The sequence below is a fragment of the Osmerus mordax genome, chromosome 16 (assembly GCF_038355195.1).
Source record: "Osmerus mordax isolate fOsmMor3 chromosome 16, fOsmMor3.pri, whole genome shotgun sequence".
Lineage (NCBI taxonomy): Eukaryota > Metazoa > Chordata > Actinopteri > Osmeriformes > Osmeridae > Osmerus > Osmerus mordax.
In genome coordinates, this window is record NC_090065.1 from 6,377,875 (window position 1) to 6,390,518 (window position 12,644).

Genomic DNA, 12,644 nt, shown 5'->3' on the forward strand with positions numbered 1-12,644 from the left:
TTTGTTGCGTTTGAGACTTTTATTGCTCTTTTGCAAAAACCTTGATCCGAAGATGTGCACTGTACAGCCCAATAGAGCTGGAACTTCCAACCTTTAGTCATGTTGAATGACGTAATATCCCGAAAAGAAGGAACCCCGGAAGCACAGTTTAAAACATCAAGTCAATGTAGTTTAGTGGAACGATGGAGGTAAGACACTGAATAAACACTGATCAAATTAAAGCCATATTTTCTGTGAATCCAGTTACAGACTCAGAAGGTGTCAACCATGGTGATCAGCAGATCTATCATGACAGGTCTGCTGTTTTAGTATTGACAGTGAAGAGCTCGGCTAGTTTGCTAGCTATAAAACTTCCCAAAATCTGACCCTGTGTATAACGGGCGTAATGGACCATCTTTTTTTAAGAGGGAAAAAAACACTTCTGCATTTTATTTTTACAGTATAATTCCCCCCCCCATCTAAATGTTTTGTTGTGACGCAAATTTGCTAACCAACTAGCTAATCGTACGAAAGGGCAAACAAACGTACTTACTGAAACTTGCTAGCTTGCAGCATTAGAACATGTAACTGCTAGTCGCGTTAGCATTAGCTACCAATGCACTGCTATCCAATGTCTTTTGTTTTCACATGAACATGGTTACAGCCATGAGCGAAACTGAAAACGTATGTTGTTACAGAGCATCAATTGCAATATGGCTATAAAGAATAATGGGCTATGATTGACAATGAGAACTAATTGACAGCCGTATCCCTATCAAACTCGATTTTTCCATATAACTCTTAATGGATTACGCGCTTTCGATTGATAATCCTTGCTCACTGCAGACGTCACAAAATGACTATACATACTTATTTTATCAACGTGGATTAAAATCATACAACATGTTCTATAACTACTAGTGTTCAAGATATCATACCTACGCTATATCCCATCATATTTTGACTTGACTAAGGAGGACGAGGTTGGCTACATGATTGAAGATCGATTTATATTGTCTGGCCATTCATCCAGCAACAAGGCAGCAGGCCAGAATTGAAGCTTGCCAGTGTAGACCAGCCGGTGATGCATGTTGACTTCGTTATCTTATTAGTTCTACTTCTAGATAACTTTATGTAGCATTAAAGTCAATATATTTCAGTTGTGTATTGAAGCAATAAATCAGCGATACTGGTGTATAAATCCAGTGATCCGTTTTCTGTAGCTAACGTCAGTTAGCTAGCTAGCTTAATAGCTAGCCGACGCGTTACTCAAATGGTTGGATAATTTGCTAGCTAGCTAACGCGTTAGCTAAAGAAAATATGGACCTAAATTTTTATTCTGATCTCTCCGATAATACATCTGAACATGTGGACCAGGATTTTTTGGAAACGCAGTCTTATAATGGATATCCCGGAAACAAGGTATACCAATTTAGCCAGCTGGGTGTCTGTAGCTAACTAGTAGCCTGGTAAAGTAGCCAGCCGGCTAACATTACATGCATGTTCTGTCCAATTTTGTCCCCGTCTAGGTATAGCCAGATATAGGGTCTGTCAACAATGCAATAGCTTTCTTCTTCTTTGGGTTCTGTTTGGCGGGTTGCATCCAACTGCAAGGTGTATGTAGTGCGATAGCTTTCTAGCTGGAAACTCTAAATAATAATGTTTACTTTAACAAGGAGCTGTGACTGGAAACCGTAATCTATTGAAGAAATTGGTTCTTGTAAAATATGTACAACTAGAAACCAGCTTGTTTATTAACGTGTATCGTGTGACTCGACTTTCATCATTGCAGTTTCCAGGAGGCAGTGATAATTACCTGACGATCACAGGGGCAGGCCATCCCTTTCTGTCAGCAGAGGTGTGGGTCCTGAAATGACAACTATTCACACTATCATGATATCTCTGTAGTTTCATGTTATTTACTTCTAATGGCTGGTTACTTTGCATTGTCCCCTCACATAGTTTTTTCTCTTTCTCTGTTCAGCAGACATTCCACACCCCAAGTCTAGGTGATGAGGTGTTTGAGATCCCACCCATCTCCCTGGACCCTGACTCTGCACTCACCGAGGGGGATGTGGTGTCCCATTTTGGGGAGCTGTCAGAGAGTGCAGGGGGTCCCTCTGGGGCTGGCAACCTGGCCAGAAATGCAGTGGTCGGGGGAAACGACCCCTCGTTTGCCTCCACTTATGTAAACCCAAACTCCCAGGGCCTGGAGCACTTGAGCCTAGGTGTGATGAGTCAATCTGGCGGCGCTGCTCTGCTCAGCTCAACACTGGGGGTGGTAAGTAGGATACTAATGGAAACTTACATACAGAAGAAATGCAATTTTCTTGATTCAGGACTAGACTTCAGGACAGTGACAGACTATGACTTCTTTCTGATTCTCTCTCCAGGAGCTTGGCCATTCTATTGGCTCTCATTTCAGTAGCCCCTCCCCAATGACCATTGACGTTCCACTCGGGGACATGAATCACGGCCTATTGGGACACAATCAGCTGGCCACTATTGACCAATCAGAGCTGAATGCCCACCTTGGGCTTGGCCTAGGTGGTGGGACTATTATGTCTCGTTCAAAGTCACCTGACCAGCCGCTGTCTGCCACGCCATCGCCAGCCGGTTCTCTCCAGGATGAAGACATGGATGATTTCAGGGTGAGTCGTTTACTTCTCATTTCTATAGCTCATTTAAATGGAACCTAAATATGATGTGTTTTGTGATATAAAAGGCTTGAAAAGTAAATTAATCTTTCATCTTGGCCTTCCCTCTTCTACTCTTGATCTGTCTTCCTGTCTCTCGTTCCGTACACTTTGACCCTTGAAGAGTGTACTGGTAGACTCTCCCATGTCTCTGTCGATCTCTCCTGCGGTCCTCTCCCATATGTCTGCACAGCCGGGCTCTTCCCTCATCCCCTCCTCCTCTGGCACCCCGGCTGTGGTGAGGCGAGGGGGGGGCAAGCCAGCCACACTGGCCGCTACTGTGGGGCTTGGGGCTGCAGGAGGGAAGAAAGGCAGAAAGAAGAAGGACCCCAACGAGCCTCAGAAGCCCGTGTCGGCCTACGCCCTGTTCTTCAGGGACACGCAGGCTGCCATTAAAGGGCAGAACCCCAACGCCACCTTCGGAGAGGTGTCTAAGATCGTCGCCTCCATGTGGGACAGCCTGGGGGAAGAGCAGAAACAGGTACACAAGCTTCTTTTACTCACATTCACATGCATCCAAGTCTGGGGTATTTGTTTGTGGAGAGAGATACTGAGATCCTTTGGCATCCTATACTAGGTGTACAAGAGAAAGACGGAAGCGGCGAAAAAAGAATATCTGAAAGCACTTGCAGCTTACAGAGCCAACCAGCTTTCACAGGTAAGAGTCTTGGTTTTCCATACAATTATTGCTTTTGTCTGTGCTGCTTTTAATATGAGGAACTAGTTTTCTAAGTATCATCTAACTGTTCATCTCTTAGCCCACTGAGGTGATGGACACCGCCCCCTCACCACCACCTCCAATGCCTGACCCAGTCCCTGTGGTCCGCCCATCCCGCCTCCCTCCACCTTTCCCAGACCAGAACACCATCACCAACATCTGCGCCTCCAATATCATCCTGGACGTCCCCCAGGTCACTACTCGCTCTCGAACCGGGGCCAATAAGCCCCTCGCTCCAGGCCTGCCCACCACCGTCACCCAGACCTCCATCCAGACCCCCAGCCCAACCATCACTAAGATCATCATCTCCAAACACATGCTCCAAAGTGGTGCACAGATTCACCAGATCCCAACCTCCATGGTGACGGTCCTCCCTGCTGGTGTGCGTGCCCTACAGCCAGCAGCCGTGGCCCCTCTCGCCTCGTCCTCGCGCCTGCCCCCACCTCTGCAGCAGATGCAGCATGCCCCTCCCCCGCGACTCCAGCAGATGGTACACTCCCCTGCCCCGCCTCCCCTCCAGGCCAAGCCCCGCGGAGGTGCCGGTCAGGGCCTTCCTGTGTCCGTCACCACTACTGCTCCCCCTCCGCTGCAGATAAAGATAGTTCCTGCCGCTCTACAGGGTAACACAGCCGTGCCCATTGTAGTAAACGCGGCAACCTCTGCCAATCTGGTTGGTACCTCGCACTCCTCCACTGTGCCTACTTCAGTATACTCCACCCCTACAGTGGCCGTACAAGTAGTGAAACCCAATGACACTACAGACGAGGAGACAGTTACAGAAGAGTTCACTCCAGGAGAGGTAAGGGAGAAGGTCTCATCACATTCAACTTGCAAGATACCCTAGACGATTAATAAGTTAATGCTCAAACTATCAACCGCAGCAGGTTGTTACAGTGTCATTAGATTAACACAGCTGGGGTGCCATGGATAATGAGTTCATTAGGGATCCCTTTGCACATGGATTGTTGCTTAGTGCGTATGCCATTGAATCCCTTTTGTCGTCTCTCAGCTGGAGATGGAGGTGAACGTGTCTCCAGGTCTCACCGGCGCTGGCCCAGCCTCTCTTAGTATGTGTGTTCGAGCCGGCTGCACTAACCCTGCCGTGGAGAGCAAGGACTGGGATAAGGAGTACTGCAGTAACGAATGTGTGGCCACGCACTGCAGGTCTGTTGGGTTGCATGAACTGGGTGGGATGTGCCGCGTCTTTATGATAAAATCCTGGGGATAAAAACAAGCCTGGATGTCTTCATGACCAGGAAACTAATTTCAGGGAATGTTCTCTCTCTCATTCTCTCCCCCTTCTCTTTCCTCCATCAGAGACATATTCATGGCCTGGTGTTCCATAAGGGGTCAGAACACGGCCGCTGTGAAGTAAAGAGCAACCACACTCACCACAGTCCAGACAACCACAGAGTCGAGAAGGAGAGCATGCAACAGGGCATGGAGGGGATACACTGGGACACCAATAAGCATTCAGACAAAAGTACAACAGTGCTGATCCAGCAGAAGGAAAAGCCAAATTATGGAATTGAGCTTGTCAACTAGTTTGCTATTGAGTGACCAAGGTGGAGAAAAGAAGGGCTACTCGTGGAGTATGTACAAATACGTATTTGGAGTGAGATCTACTTCAGTGTTTTAGTAGGTTTGGATAAGTCAGTTTACTTGATCCCTGACACGGTGTCGTTAAGCTGCACCACAAAACAGGGCCGACATGGTTACATTTCCAGAGAGTATATTCTTCAGTTTTGTGAAAACAAAACAAAATGTCTCTTTAATAATAGTAATCCACTCCATCATGAGAAAATGTGCCACCTATAACTATTTAGTTAAAAGGAAACACAAATATTCAATTCTTTTTATATACATTTTGTCTTCTGGTGCCCAGTGCTTGATATTTTGTGAAGTCAAGAACATTATTTTTCTATTTTTAATTGGTGAAAATGTAGAAAGATTAGAAAAATATCATGCAAAATCAGTTTCCTCTTCTGTTTAGTTTAGGGGCCTCTGCTGTCAAAAGTATTGATAGTTTCCTGCTCTCAGTGCAGCGTGAATTAACAAATGTAAACATCAAGCTTGATTTGATGTTCATGTCAACTTCTTTTTAAATAAACAAGCAATAAAAGGAAGTGCTCAAACTAGTGTGTCAGCTTCCATTGGTCTGGTGAATGTGTTTTGTTGCCTACACATGCCCGTCCACTCTGATATGGAGAGATGTATCAAGCTGTGCATAGATGTTAAAGAATATTCTAGTTAAAGAATATATATGTTATTTCTAAGTATATAGAAGGGGGACTCTGTGGTGTAGTGAGTTGAGAACAAGGGCCTAAACCACCTTGACCTGGGTTCAAATCCAGCACAAAACGTAGTGCCAAACACATCCGTGGGCCCAGATTCCTGTAACCGCAGTGCACTCCCCACTGTCCAGACCCTCTCTCCCAACTGTCTTTCCAGGTACCCAACTGTCCCACCAGGAAAGGCTCAGCCAAGTCTAAAAATAAATTTATCAGTTTTATTTATAAGTCAGACTTGAACACAAGACCCCTCACACAGTAGCCCACATCCTTAACCACTGAGCTATCAGAGATCATAACAATCTCAACTCAACATTTAAATTTGACAGAACAAAACAGAAAAAATGAATCCTGTTCCATTTTTCATCAAGGCAGAAGTTCTATTTCTAGAGCTGTACTTCTAGTGGGCAAAATTGTCTGGATAGATCATTAGTAGTATTGAGTATCATTCAGTAGTATCAATCAGTAGTATCATTAGTAGTATTAAATCAGCACACCTTTCAATATATACATATGGCATCTGTGTTACATTTAGTCATTTACATTTAGTCATGTGTTGTTACAAACAATCGTTTTTGTTCTGCACATCACTAAGAGCGCAAGTTTGCTTCAGAGGTGAAGACAACAAATGAAACAGAAATAGTAAAATACCTGTGTATTGTCCCTGAGAAATACAATCTGGATGCATTACACACTGAAATCAAACCCCAGCTAACAGACAGGAAATAGGTCTGCATGTCTGCCTTGTTTAAATACACCTAAACCAATAGGCAAGAGAGGACTTCTCTGTTTAGTCTTAAGCAGTAATGATGGAGACTCTGCTGTGAGGGTCTACACGGTACAGGCCGATACCCAGACACACGGGCTCGGTCAGCTGAGCTTTGAACTCATGCAGCTGGTTGTTTGTGGCACCCACTTCCAAGAAAGAGATGATGTCCTTCCCAAAGTCCACCCCAACTGCCACTTTGTTGTGATTCAAGGTTTTGTTGAGGATCTTTTTACTGTTGTTGTGGTAAGCAAACAGCTGGCCAATGTCATTTCGCATAAGGCTCCAGGATTTCGCGTTAACACCAAAGGCTGCGCCATCTTTCCCTTTCCTCTTGCGCTGGATGCTAGTGTAGGACACAGCGATATCCCAGTAGCCCTCCGCCTCAACCACCCACACGTGCCTCCCTGAGGAGACACACTGGTTGGAGAGCACCTGGGGGACTTTTTCAAAGCGAGCCGGGTGGCTGGGATGGGGCAGTTTGGTCTTCACTCTCTCTACTGACTGGAGGTCCGGTGACACTTTGAGATAAGCACTGGCCGAGTCAATGTTCAGACTTAGAAAATCTGAAAGTGAGCATGAGAGAGATGCACTTACGGTGATGTTCAATCATGACCAAATTGTTATATTTGCATTGAATAGCTTCATCCCTGAGTGAAATGAAAACCACCGCTTACGAAAGTCGCCTACGTTGTCACCGTTCCTTTGGCTGTGTGATGGACTGTTCAAAGGCTTTTCTGTGAACAGACACATTTCTGTGATAATTTCTTCAACATTTCAAACAAATACAGCTTTAATTACTCTGAAGTTAAATGCAATACCTATGGAGCTGTTTTTATTCAAGTCTCACAATATCCCCTCTCACCTGCAAACATGCGGTACATGTCATGTAACTGAGACTGCTGCTTTTGCAATTTGTCTTGGAGGATCTGATTGTCCACAGATAAGCTGTGTGCTGAAAGGAGACAAAGGACATATAAGATGCATGCTCAAAAACACCTGCAGGCTCACGCCCAGCACACGTTTACTCACCATAGTATACAGAGATGAACCAGAGACCCAGCAACAGCACAGTGACAAGGTTGATCCACAAGTCTTTAGAGTGTGTTGTTAGCTTATGTAGGAAGAGATTAATCAAATATTGGACAGAAGTAGATGCTTTACATTCGACAAATCCATGGCTTAGATGGTAAAAATGACTGTTGCTTTTCTAACAACCCATGCTATGACACGCATGCATAAGTAATCTCAAATTCAAGTGTCAAGTTTATTGCCATTTTTTAACAAGTATGGGGGTCTTTCTGAGACTGTGTAATTATACACAAAAAAATACAATTGAGATAAAGCAGCTGACCTCTTGTCGGATTTCTTCTTTAATCTTTATAACAGATTCCTTGCAGTTCTCCACTGTTTGCTTCACACTGTTATATTGTTGGTTCATAAGGTCCTGAAAAACAATTACATCCAATCATATACTGCACTTTCAAATGTGGCTCATCTTTACATACAAGTCCCATAGACAGTTCCTTGTTTGTGGGTTTGAATTTAAACACATGCAATAGTACAACAGAATGTTCAGTTCTTAGAAAATGTGTAGTGGTTGACTCGATGGTTCCTTGATTCTAAAACACTAGAAAAACCTGTTTATGCATCTGGTTAGCTCCGTTTCCCAGAGAAGAGATCCCCCTTTGAACCTATCTACCAACAGCAACCAATATATACAAATACTGTAAAATTGTCCATCAAACTGAACCACTAAGAGAAAATGAAAAACTTACCGTAAGTTTTCCCTCCAGAACAGTGGAGCTTTCCTCAGCCAGGTTTCTCTGGTTCCTTTCCAAGGCACAGATGTTGCAGACATAGGTTTTGGACACAGAGCAGTAGTACTTGAGAACCTGGCCTTTGTGCTCCAGACACCTTCTGCTACTCAGGTTCCCCAGAGGAGGGACCAAAGTGTGGCCCAGGAAAGCCTGGCACTCCAGGTGAGGCTGGAGATGCTCCTTACATAGCGAGACCTCACACTTCAGACATGACTTTATTGCTGGCTCCATCTTCTCAGGGCAACAGTCACAGAATACACTCTCCTTCTGCTTGGCCTTTAGACAGAGTCAATCAATTAACTCATGAAATGGATAACCCCAATTTATTTATGTGTTATATCGATCTGGCCAGATAGTTTTGTCTGTGACACTTATTACTCGTTCTTAATTTAAAAACAGGCACGTGACAATTATGCCACATCAAATCAAGTGTAGCCTACCTTATTATTCTCTCTGTGGTCCTCTGAAATGCAAGCTAGTGCATAGCTCTTCTGAACACCTATGACGGACCCAAAGTAGGTCCTGCAGTCTGGACATCGGAAGGGCACATCTGATGTAAAGTCAATCAAACTTTCCAGACACGCCATGCAAAAGCTGTGCCCACAGGGCAACTGGCGAGGGTCCCTGAATATGTCTTGGCACACCGAGCATGTTAACATGACCGCCAGCTGGGAGTTGTCTGCCATATTGTGTTCTGTCCTGCCACTTTATTTAGTAAGGGTGACAAATAAGGAAACCAACGGGTTAATATGTCAGGAAGTTCGAGTAACTAAATGCGCAAACAATACTTTTTAAATATACCAAATAAGTACGAAATACCTAGAACAAGAGACAGATAAATAAGGGCGCTTAAATTAACATTCGGCATTTGTAATTTATTACACTAAACAAAGGTAAATTTACCTCCAGGACACCGCTCCCGTATAGCAAGCAGACTTAAATACAGATAGCACGGGCACACTAGGCTACTTCCTATGTGGGCGGGGCTAAAGTAAGGGTACTGTCGAGTACTTTTTGCGTAAAATACTTTCGGTATTCACCGATTTAATCTGAAATATTTTCTTTCAGAATCTGTGACACTGTGGTTTTTCTATAGTTTTACATTGTATTATACAGTTTAACCACATTACATTCTTCTATCATGACAGAATATGTATGAGGGTGAAATCTGTTGACTGTTGGCCTACTTTATTATCACCATAGGTCTGCCTTAAAATGTATTACAGTTTATGAACAGTAACTGTTCATGGACACCATCAGCCATTTGACAATTTAGTTTTTAATCTGGATTTATTTCATACATTTCTACTTCAGATACATAAAAGTAAAAAAGCATATCATGATTATTTCAAAAGTACAAAACTAATTAGGCCTATAGGAAATACATTTCGCACAGTCTGATCGAACATTAAAATCGGACGTTTCAGGCTTCGTCTTGAAACACGAACAATTTTTTTCTTCAAAAAACGTAAACAGTAGGCTACTGTGAAGAATGTCTCCTGCATGGTACATACAGGTACGGATGTCGGTCTTCCTACATAAAAAAGTGACCCCCTTGTGTGCATTTCAATCACTAAAGATTGACTTAAAATTAAAATGAACGTGTGTTCTCTCGAAGCACAATACAACGAAGCTTTCTTTAGACAAGTATATGGACTATATGGGCAGAATGGCCTCTTATTGGGTCTTAGTCAAAATAACCATGTTAGTTATAAAACACCTTAAAAGGATACACACAGGCATAAAAAATTGTCAATTTGTCAGCACATTACACAAGCAGCAAAGTAGAAATATGTCTGCACAGTTGCACAACAGCCTAATATCCACATAAATCAACAGCATAACACATAGTGGGGGTAAAAATACCAGTGTCTACAGTGTAAAAACACGCATGTTCACAACATTCTATTTGTTGCAAAAGTTCACATTCCACTGGACATCGAGGCCAATCCAACAAAAACGTGCAGGAATCTCAGGAATTTTTTTTCTGGTGTTCTTTTTTTTATAAACTCCATTATTGGAAAACCAAAGGAAAGCTATAGTGTGAATAAAACCAATAGTTTTTGGTAAGAGGTAGTTAAGAAGTAAAATACATTTTAAGAGCAGAAACAGCTGCTGCTTAATCATAAGTGACTGAGCTGGTGTTCTGTGAGGTTGCGGAAGATTCTGAAGCTCTTGGCGCAGATGGAGCAGGTAAATGGCCTCTCGCCGGTGTGGAAACGCAGGTGAGCCTTTAGATTCTCTCGAAGCCGGAAACTTTTCCCACACTGAGGGCAAATGTGGGGTTTCTCCCCGGTATGAAACCTCTGGTGCCTGCGTAGACTTTTACGTAAGGCAAAGGCCTTGTGACACCTGGGACACTTATAGGGCTTCTCCCCAGTGTGAAAGCGTTCATGTCTTCGGAGGACCTTCCTGCGCTTAAACCTCTTCCCGCATATCTTGCAACAGTGTGACTGGCTCTGGCTGACCACCCTCTGCAGCCGCCAGATGCCGTTGCCACACTTGGTGAAGCAGCAAAGACGTCGCCCGGTGTGGATACTCTGATGGGTGCGGAGGTCCTTGGGTGTTTGGAAACCCGTCTTTCCTTGAGCACCACCACCAACAATGCCGGTCATCTTCCCCCCATGCTCAACCAAAGACAGGTTGACCAGCTGAACTGAGCAGGGCTGAAGTAGTTTCTGGTCCTGAGAAGTCTGCTTCTTATGCTCATTCACCATGTCTTTCACACTGGCCAGGCGGTCCCATAGGCTTACCCTCAAATGAGCCACAGTCCCATCTGTGGAGACAGGGGTCTCCTGGGCTGTGCTGACAATGGCCTCCTGGGGCTTCACCTGGGCAGGCTCTGTACACTTAGGCTCTTGAGCTGGAGCTTGTGTCTTCTCTTTCTGGATGAAGAGCTTAGTCTTGTTCTGAGAATTGCTTCCATTCTTTCCTTTTGTCTTATTAGAACGTTGTTTCTGTTTAGCTAGAGTCCTTGGTACAGCGGAGTGGCAGTTATTTGCAGGGCCTGGAAGAAAGAGGTATACATTTTTTTACTTTTGACCTATGCCCATTACTCTAAAACACTATTCCTATATGATCAGAGTATGAAAGGCCTTACCATTTGCATATAGTTCTTTGGTGGATGATTCAGGGTTTCTGGATGAACTGCTCATACACATCTCATCCTAAATAACCAGTCAGACAGGATTTCACACACTATATCTTTGTCTCCAATATTCTCAGACAAGCATTAAAGCAGTAACTAATAATCAGATGGATTCATATAACAAAACTTCCAATTTGGTCAACAGGTAATTTGACTGACCTCTCTGAGAACAAAGCTCCCAAGGTCAGTACACTCATTAGTTTCCACCAGCAGGGTGTCCTCCCCCTTCCTGCCCTTTCTCAAACTATCACCACACCCCTCTGAGGAGCAACACTGATCTGTGGAGAGGGAAGCACATAGGGAAGGGGGGAAGGGAAAACAAATATTCCATTAGTTGGATGAGAACTGTTTGGTGATAAGCTCCGAAATCAACTATTAATAAATAACGATAACAAGCTGCTAAATCAACTTTTACTTGTGTGGAACGGGTAGAAGGAATAGATATCTACGTTAATGCCCACCATATTTCCCACTAAAAAGCAAAGCTGCATATTCTCACAGACACAGTGAAACTGAAAGTTAACTGCATTAGCTACATTTTGCAGTACATTTCATAGGTTCACAAAATTACATCACTTGCAATGGAACGCACTGCTCATGCATTTTAAAACAGCACGAGTGCACGGTCTCCTTGCATTGTACATGTGTTGTTAAACAATGTTGTACACCTTTGTAAATAGTAGTCTGACCTGTGAAAGGTTGCTCGAAATACAGGGTTCCTCCGTCCACTTGCACTGCAATACTTTGAAATGTTTTGTTAGGTGGCCCTTTGAAGTAGTCCAGTGTCTCATTTTGTTCCATGTGACCATCAGTAAGCACCGTGTTCCTGGAGACTGAGTAGTGACCGTCGAAGAGTTTGGTCAATTCGACTACGGCCACTTTGACCAGTGCGTCTAAAACAGATGCGATTTGAGATTGAAAGTTAACGTCAGAGGTCGTCATTTTGACATGTGCGCGTGAATCCGTAGTCCCTAAAATAAGAAAGAAAATGATTTAGTCCTTAAAGATATTGAACTAGCGGATGTTGTGTTTTTCCCAGCCACATGGTCCAAGTAGTTACGTGGGTGGAGTCTTGTTTGAGAGAGACCCTCGACGCAGATCACGCCTCATGTATTTCCGGGGGAACGTACTGCGTAAATACGCAATCAAGTTTATTGCAGGTCCTTCATACAGACAGAGTTGGATGTTTGTACACTTTTGTTTTTGCAATAAAATAAATAAATACA

General features: G+C 43.8%; 3 protein-coding genes across 5 annotated transcripts; 1 reads left to right on the top strand and 2 right to left on the bottom strand.

Moving 5' to 3' along the window:
• Positions 1-44: 44 nt before the first annotated feature.
• Positions 45-5,525, top strand: tox4a (TOX high mobility group box family member 4 a). Of its 3 annotated transcripts, none has more exons than XM_067252498.1 (9): positions 45-188; positions 1,772-1,837; positions 1,967-2,260; positions 2,373-2,630; positions 2,800-3,156; positions 3,253-3,333; positions 3,434-4,192; positions 4,403-4,557; positions 4,711-5,525. In XM_067252498.1, the coding sequence occupies exons 1-9, from the start codon at positions 183-185 to the stop codon at positions 4,766-4,768; spliced, it is 2,034 nt and encodes a 677-aa protein (XP_067108599.1). In that variant the 5' UTR covers positions 45-182; the 3' UTR covers positions 4,769-5,525. The 3 variants fall into 3 exon arrangements, with proteins under 3 accessions (XP_067108599.1, XP_067108597.1, XP_067108598.1); XM_067252496.1 differs by lacking the exon at positions 45-188 and adding an exon at positions 1,077-1,401 and having other exon boundaries at positions 1,964-2,260; XM_067252497.1 differs by lacking the exon at positions 45-188 and adding an exon at positions 1,077-1,401.
• Positions 5,526-5,888: 363 nt separating this feature from the next.
• On the bottom strand, positions 5,889-9,216 carry LOC136959283 (nuclear factor 7, ovary-like). The gene is made up of 8 exons (XM_067253573.1): positions 9,174-9,216; positions 8,711-8,975; positions 8,229-8,546; positions 7,805-7,897; positions 7,483-7,564; positions 7,316-7,405; positions 7,128-7,187; positions 5,889-7,016 (listed from the first exon to the last, which is right to left on the bottom strand). The coding sequence occupies exons 2-8, from the start codon at positions 8,954-8,956 to the stop codon at positions 6,481-6,483; spliced, it is 1,425 nt and encodes a 474-aa protein (XP_067109674.1). The 5' UTR covers positions 8,957-8,975; positions 9,174-9,216; the 3' UTR covers positions 5,889-6,480.
• A 357-nt stretch (positions 9,217-9,573) lies between these two features.
• Positions 9,574-12,428, bottom strand: si:rp71-1g18.1 (uncharacterized protein LOC559922 homolog). The gene is made up of 4 exons (XM_067253626.1): positions 12,108-12,428; positions 11,578-11,696; positions 11,371-11,437; positions 9,574-11,277 (listed from the first exon to the last, which is right to left on the bottom strand). Exons 1-4 carry the CDS (start codon positions 12,358-12,360, stop codon positions 10,394-10,396), a joined length of 1,323 nt encoding a protein of 440 aa, XP_067109727.1. The 5' UTR covers positions 12,361-12,428; the 3' UTR covers positions 9,574-10,393.
• Positions 12,429-12,644: the final 216 nt, after the last annotated feature.

What these genes read in the sequence shown, in the direction of transcription:
- tox4a (XM_067252496.1), top strand. Translation starts at nt 1,300, where the DNA reads ATGGACCTAAATTTTTATTCTGATCTCTCCGATAATACATCTGAACAT. An exon ending in TCAGCTCAACACTGGGGGTG is followed by an intron (nt 2,261 to 2,372) that starts GTAAGTAGGATA and finishes TTCTCTCTCCAG; the next exon opens with GAGCTTGGCCATTCTATTGG. An exon ending in TGGGGGAAGAGCAGAAACAG is followed by an intron (nt 3,157 to 3,252) that starts GTACACAAGCTT and finishes ATCCTATACTAG; the next exon opens with GTGTACAAGAGAAAGACGGA.
- LOC136959283 (XM_067253573.1), bottom strand. Translation starts at nt 8,956, where the DNA reads ATGGCAGACAACTCCCAGCTGGCGGTCATGTTAACATGCTCGGTGTGC. An exon ending in AAGAAGAAATCCGACAAGAG is followed by an intron (nt 7,565 to 7,804) that starts GTCAGCTGCTTT and finishes TTCCTACATAAG; the next exon opens with CTAACAACACACTCTAAAGA. An exon ending in CATGTACCGCATGTTTGCAG is followed by an intron (nt 7,188 to 7,315) that starts GTGAGAGGGGAT and finishes GTCTGTTCACAG; the next exon opens with AAAAGCCTTTGAACAGTCCA.
- si:rp71-1g18.1 (XM_067253626.1), bottom strand. Translation starts at nt 12,360, where the DNA reads ATGACGACCTCTGACGTTAACTTTCAATCTCAAATCGCATCTGTTTTA. An exon ending in GGAGCTTTGTTCTCAGAGAG is followed by an intron (nt 11,438 to 11,577) that starts GTCAGTCAAATT and finishes CTGGTTATTTAG; the next exon opens with GATGAGATGTGTATGAGCAG. An exon ending in CAAAGAACTATATGCAAATG is followed by an intron (nt 11,278 to 11,370) that starts GTAAGGCCTTTC and finishes TCTTTCTTCCAG; the next exon opens with GCCCTGCAAATAACTGCCAC.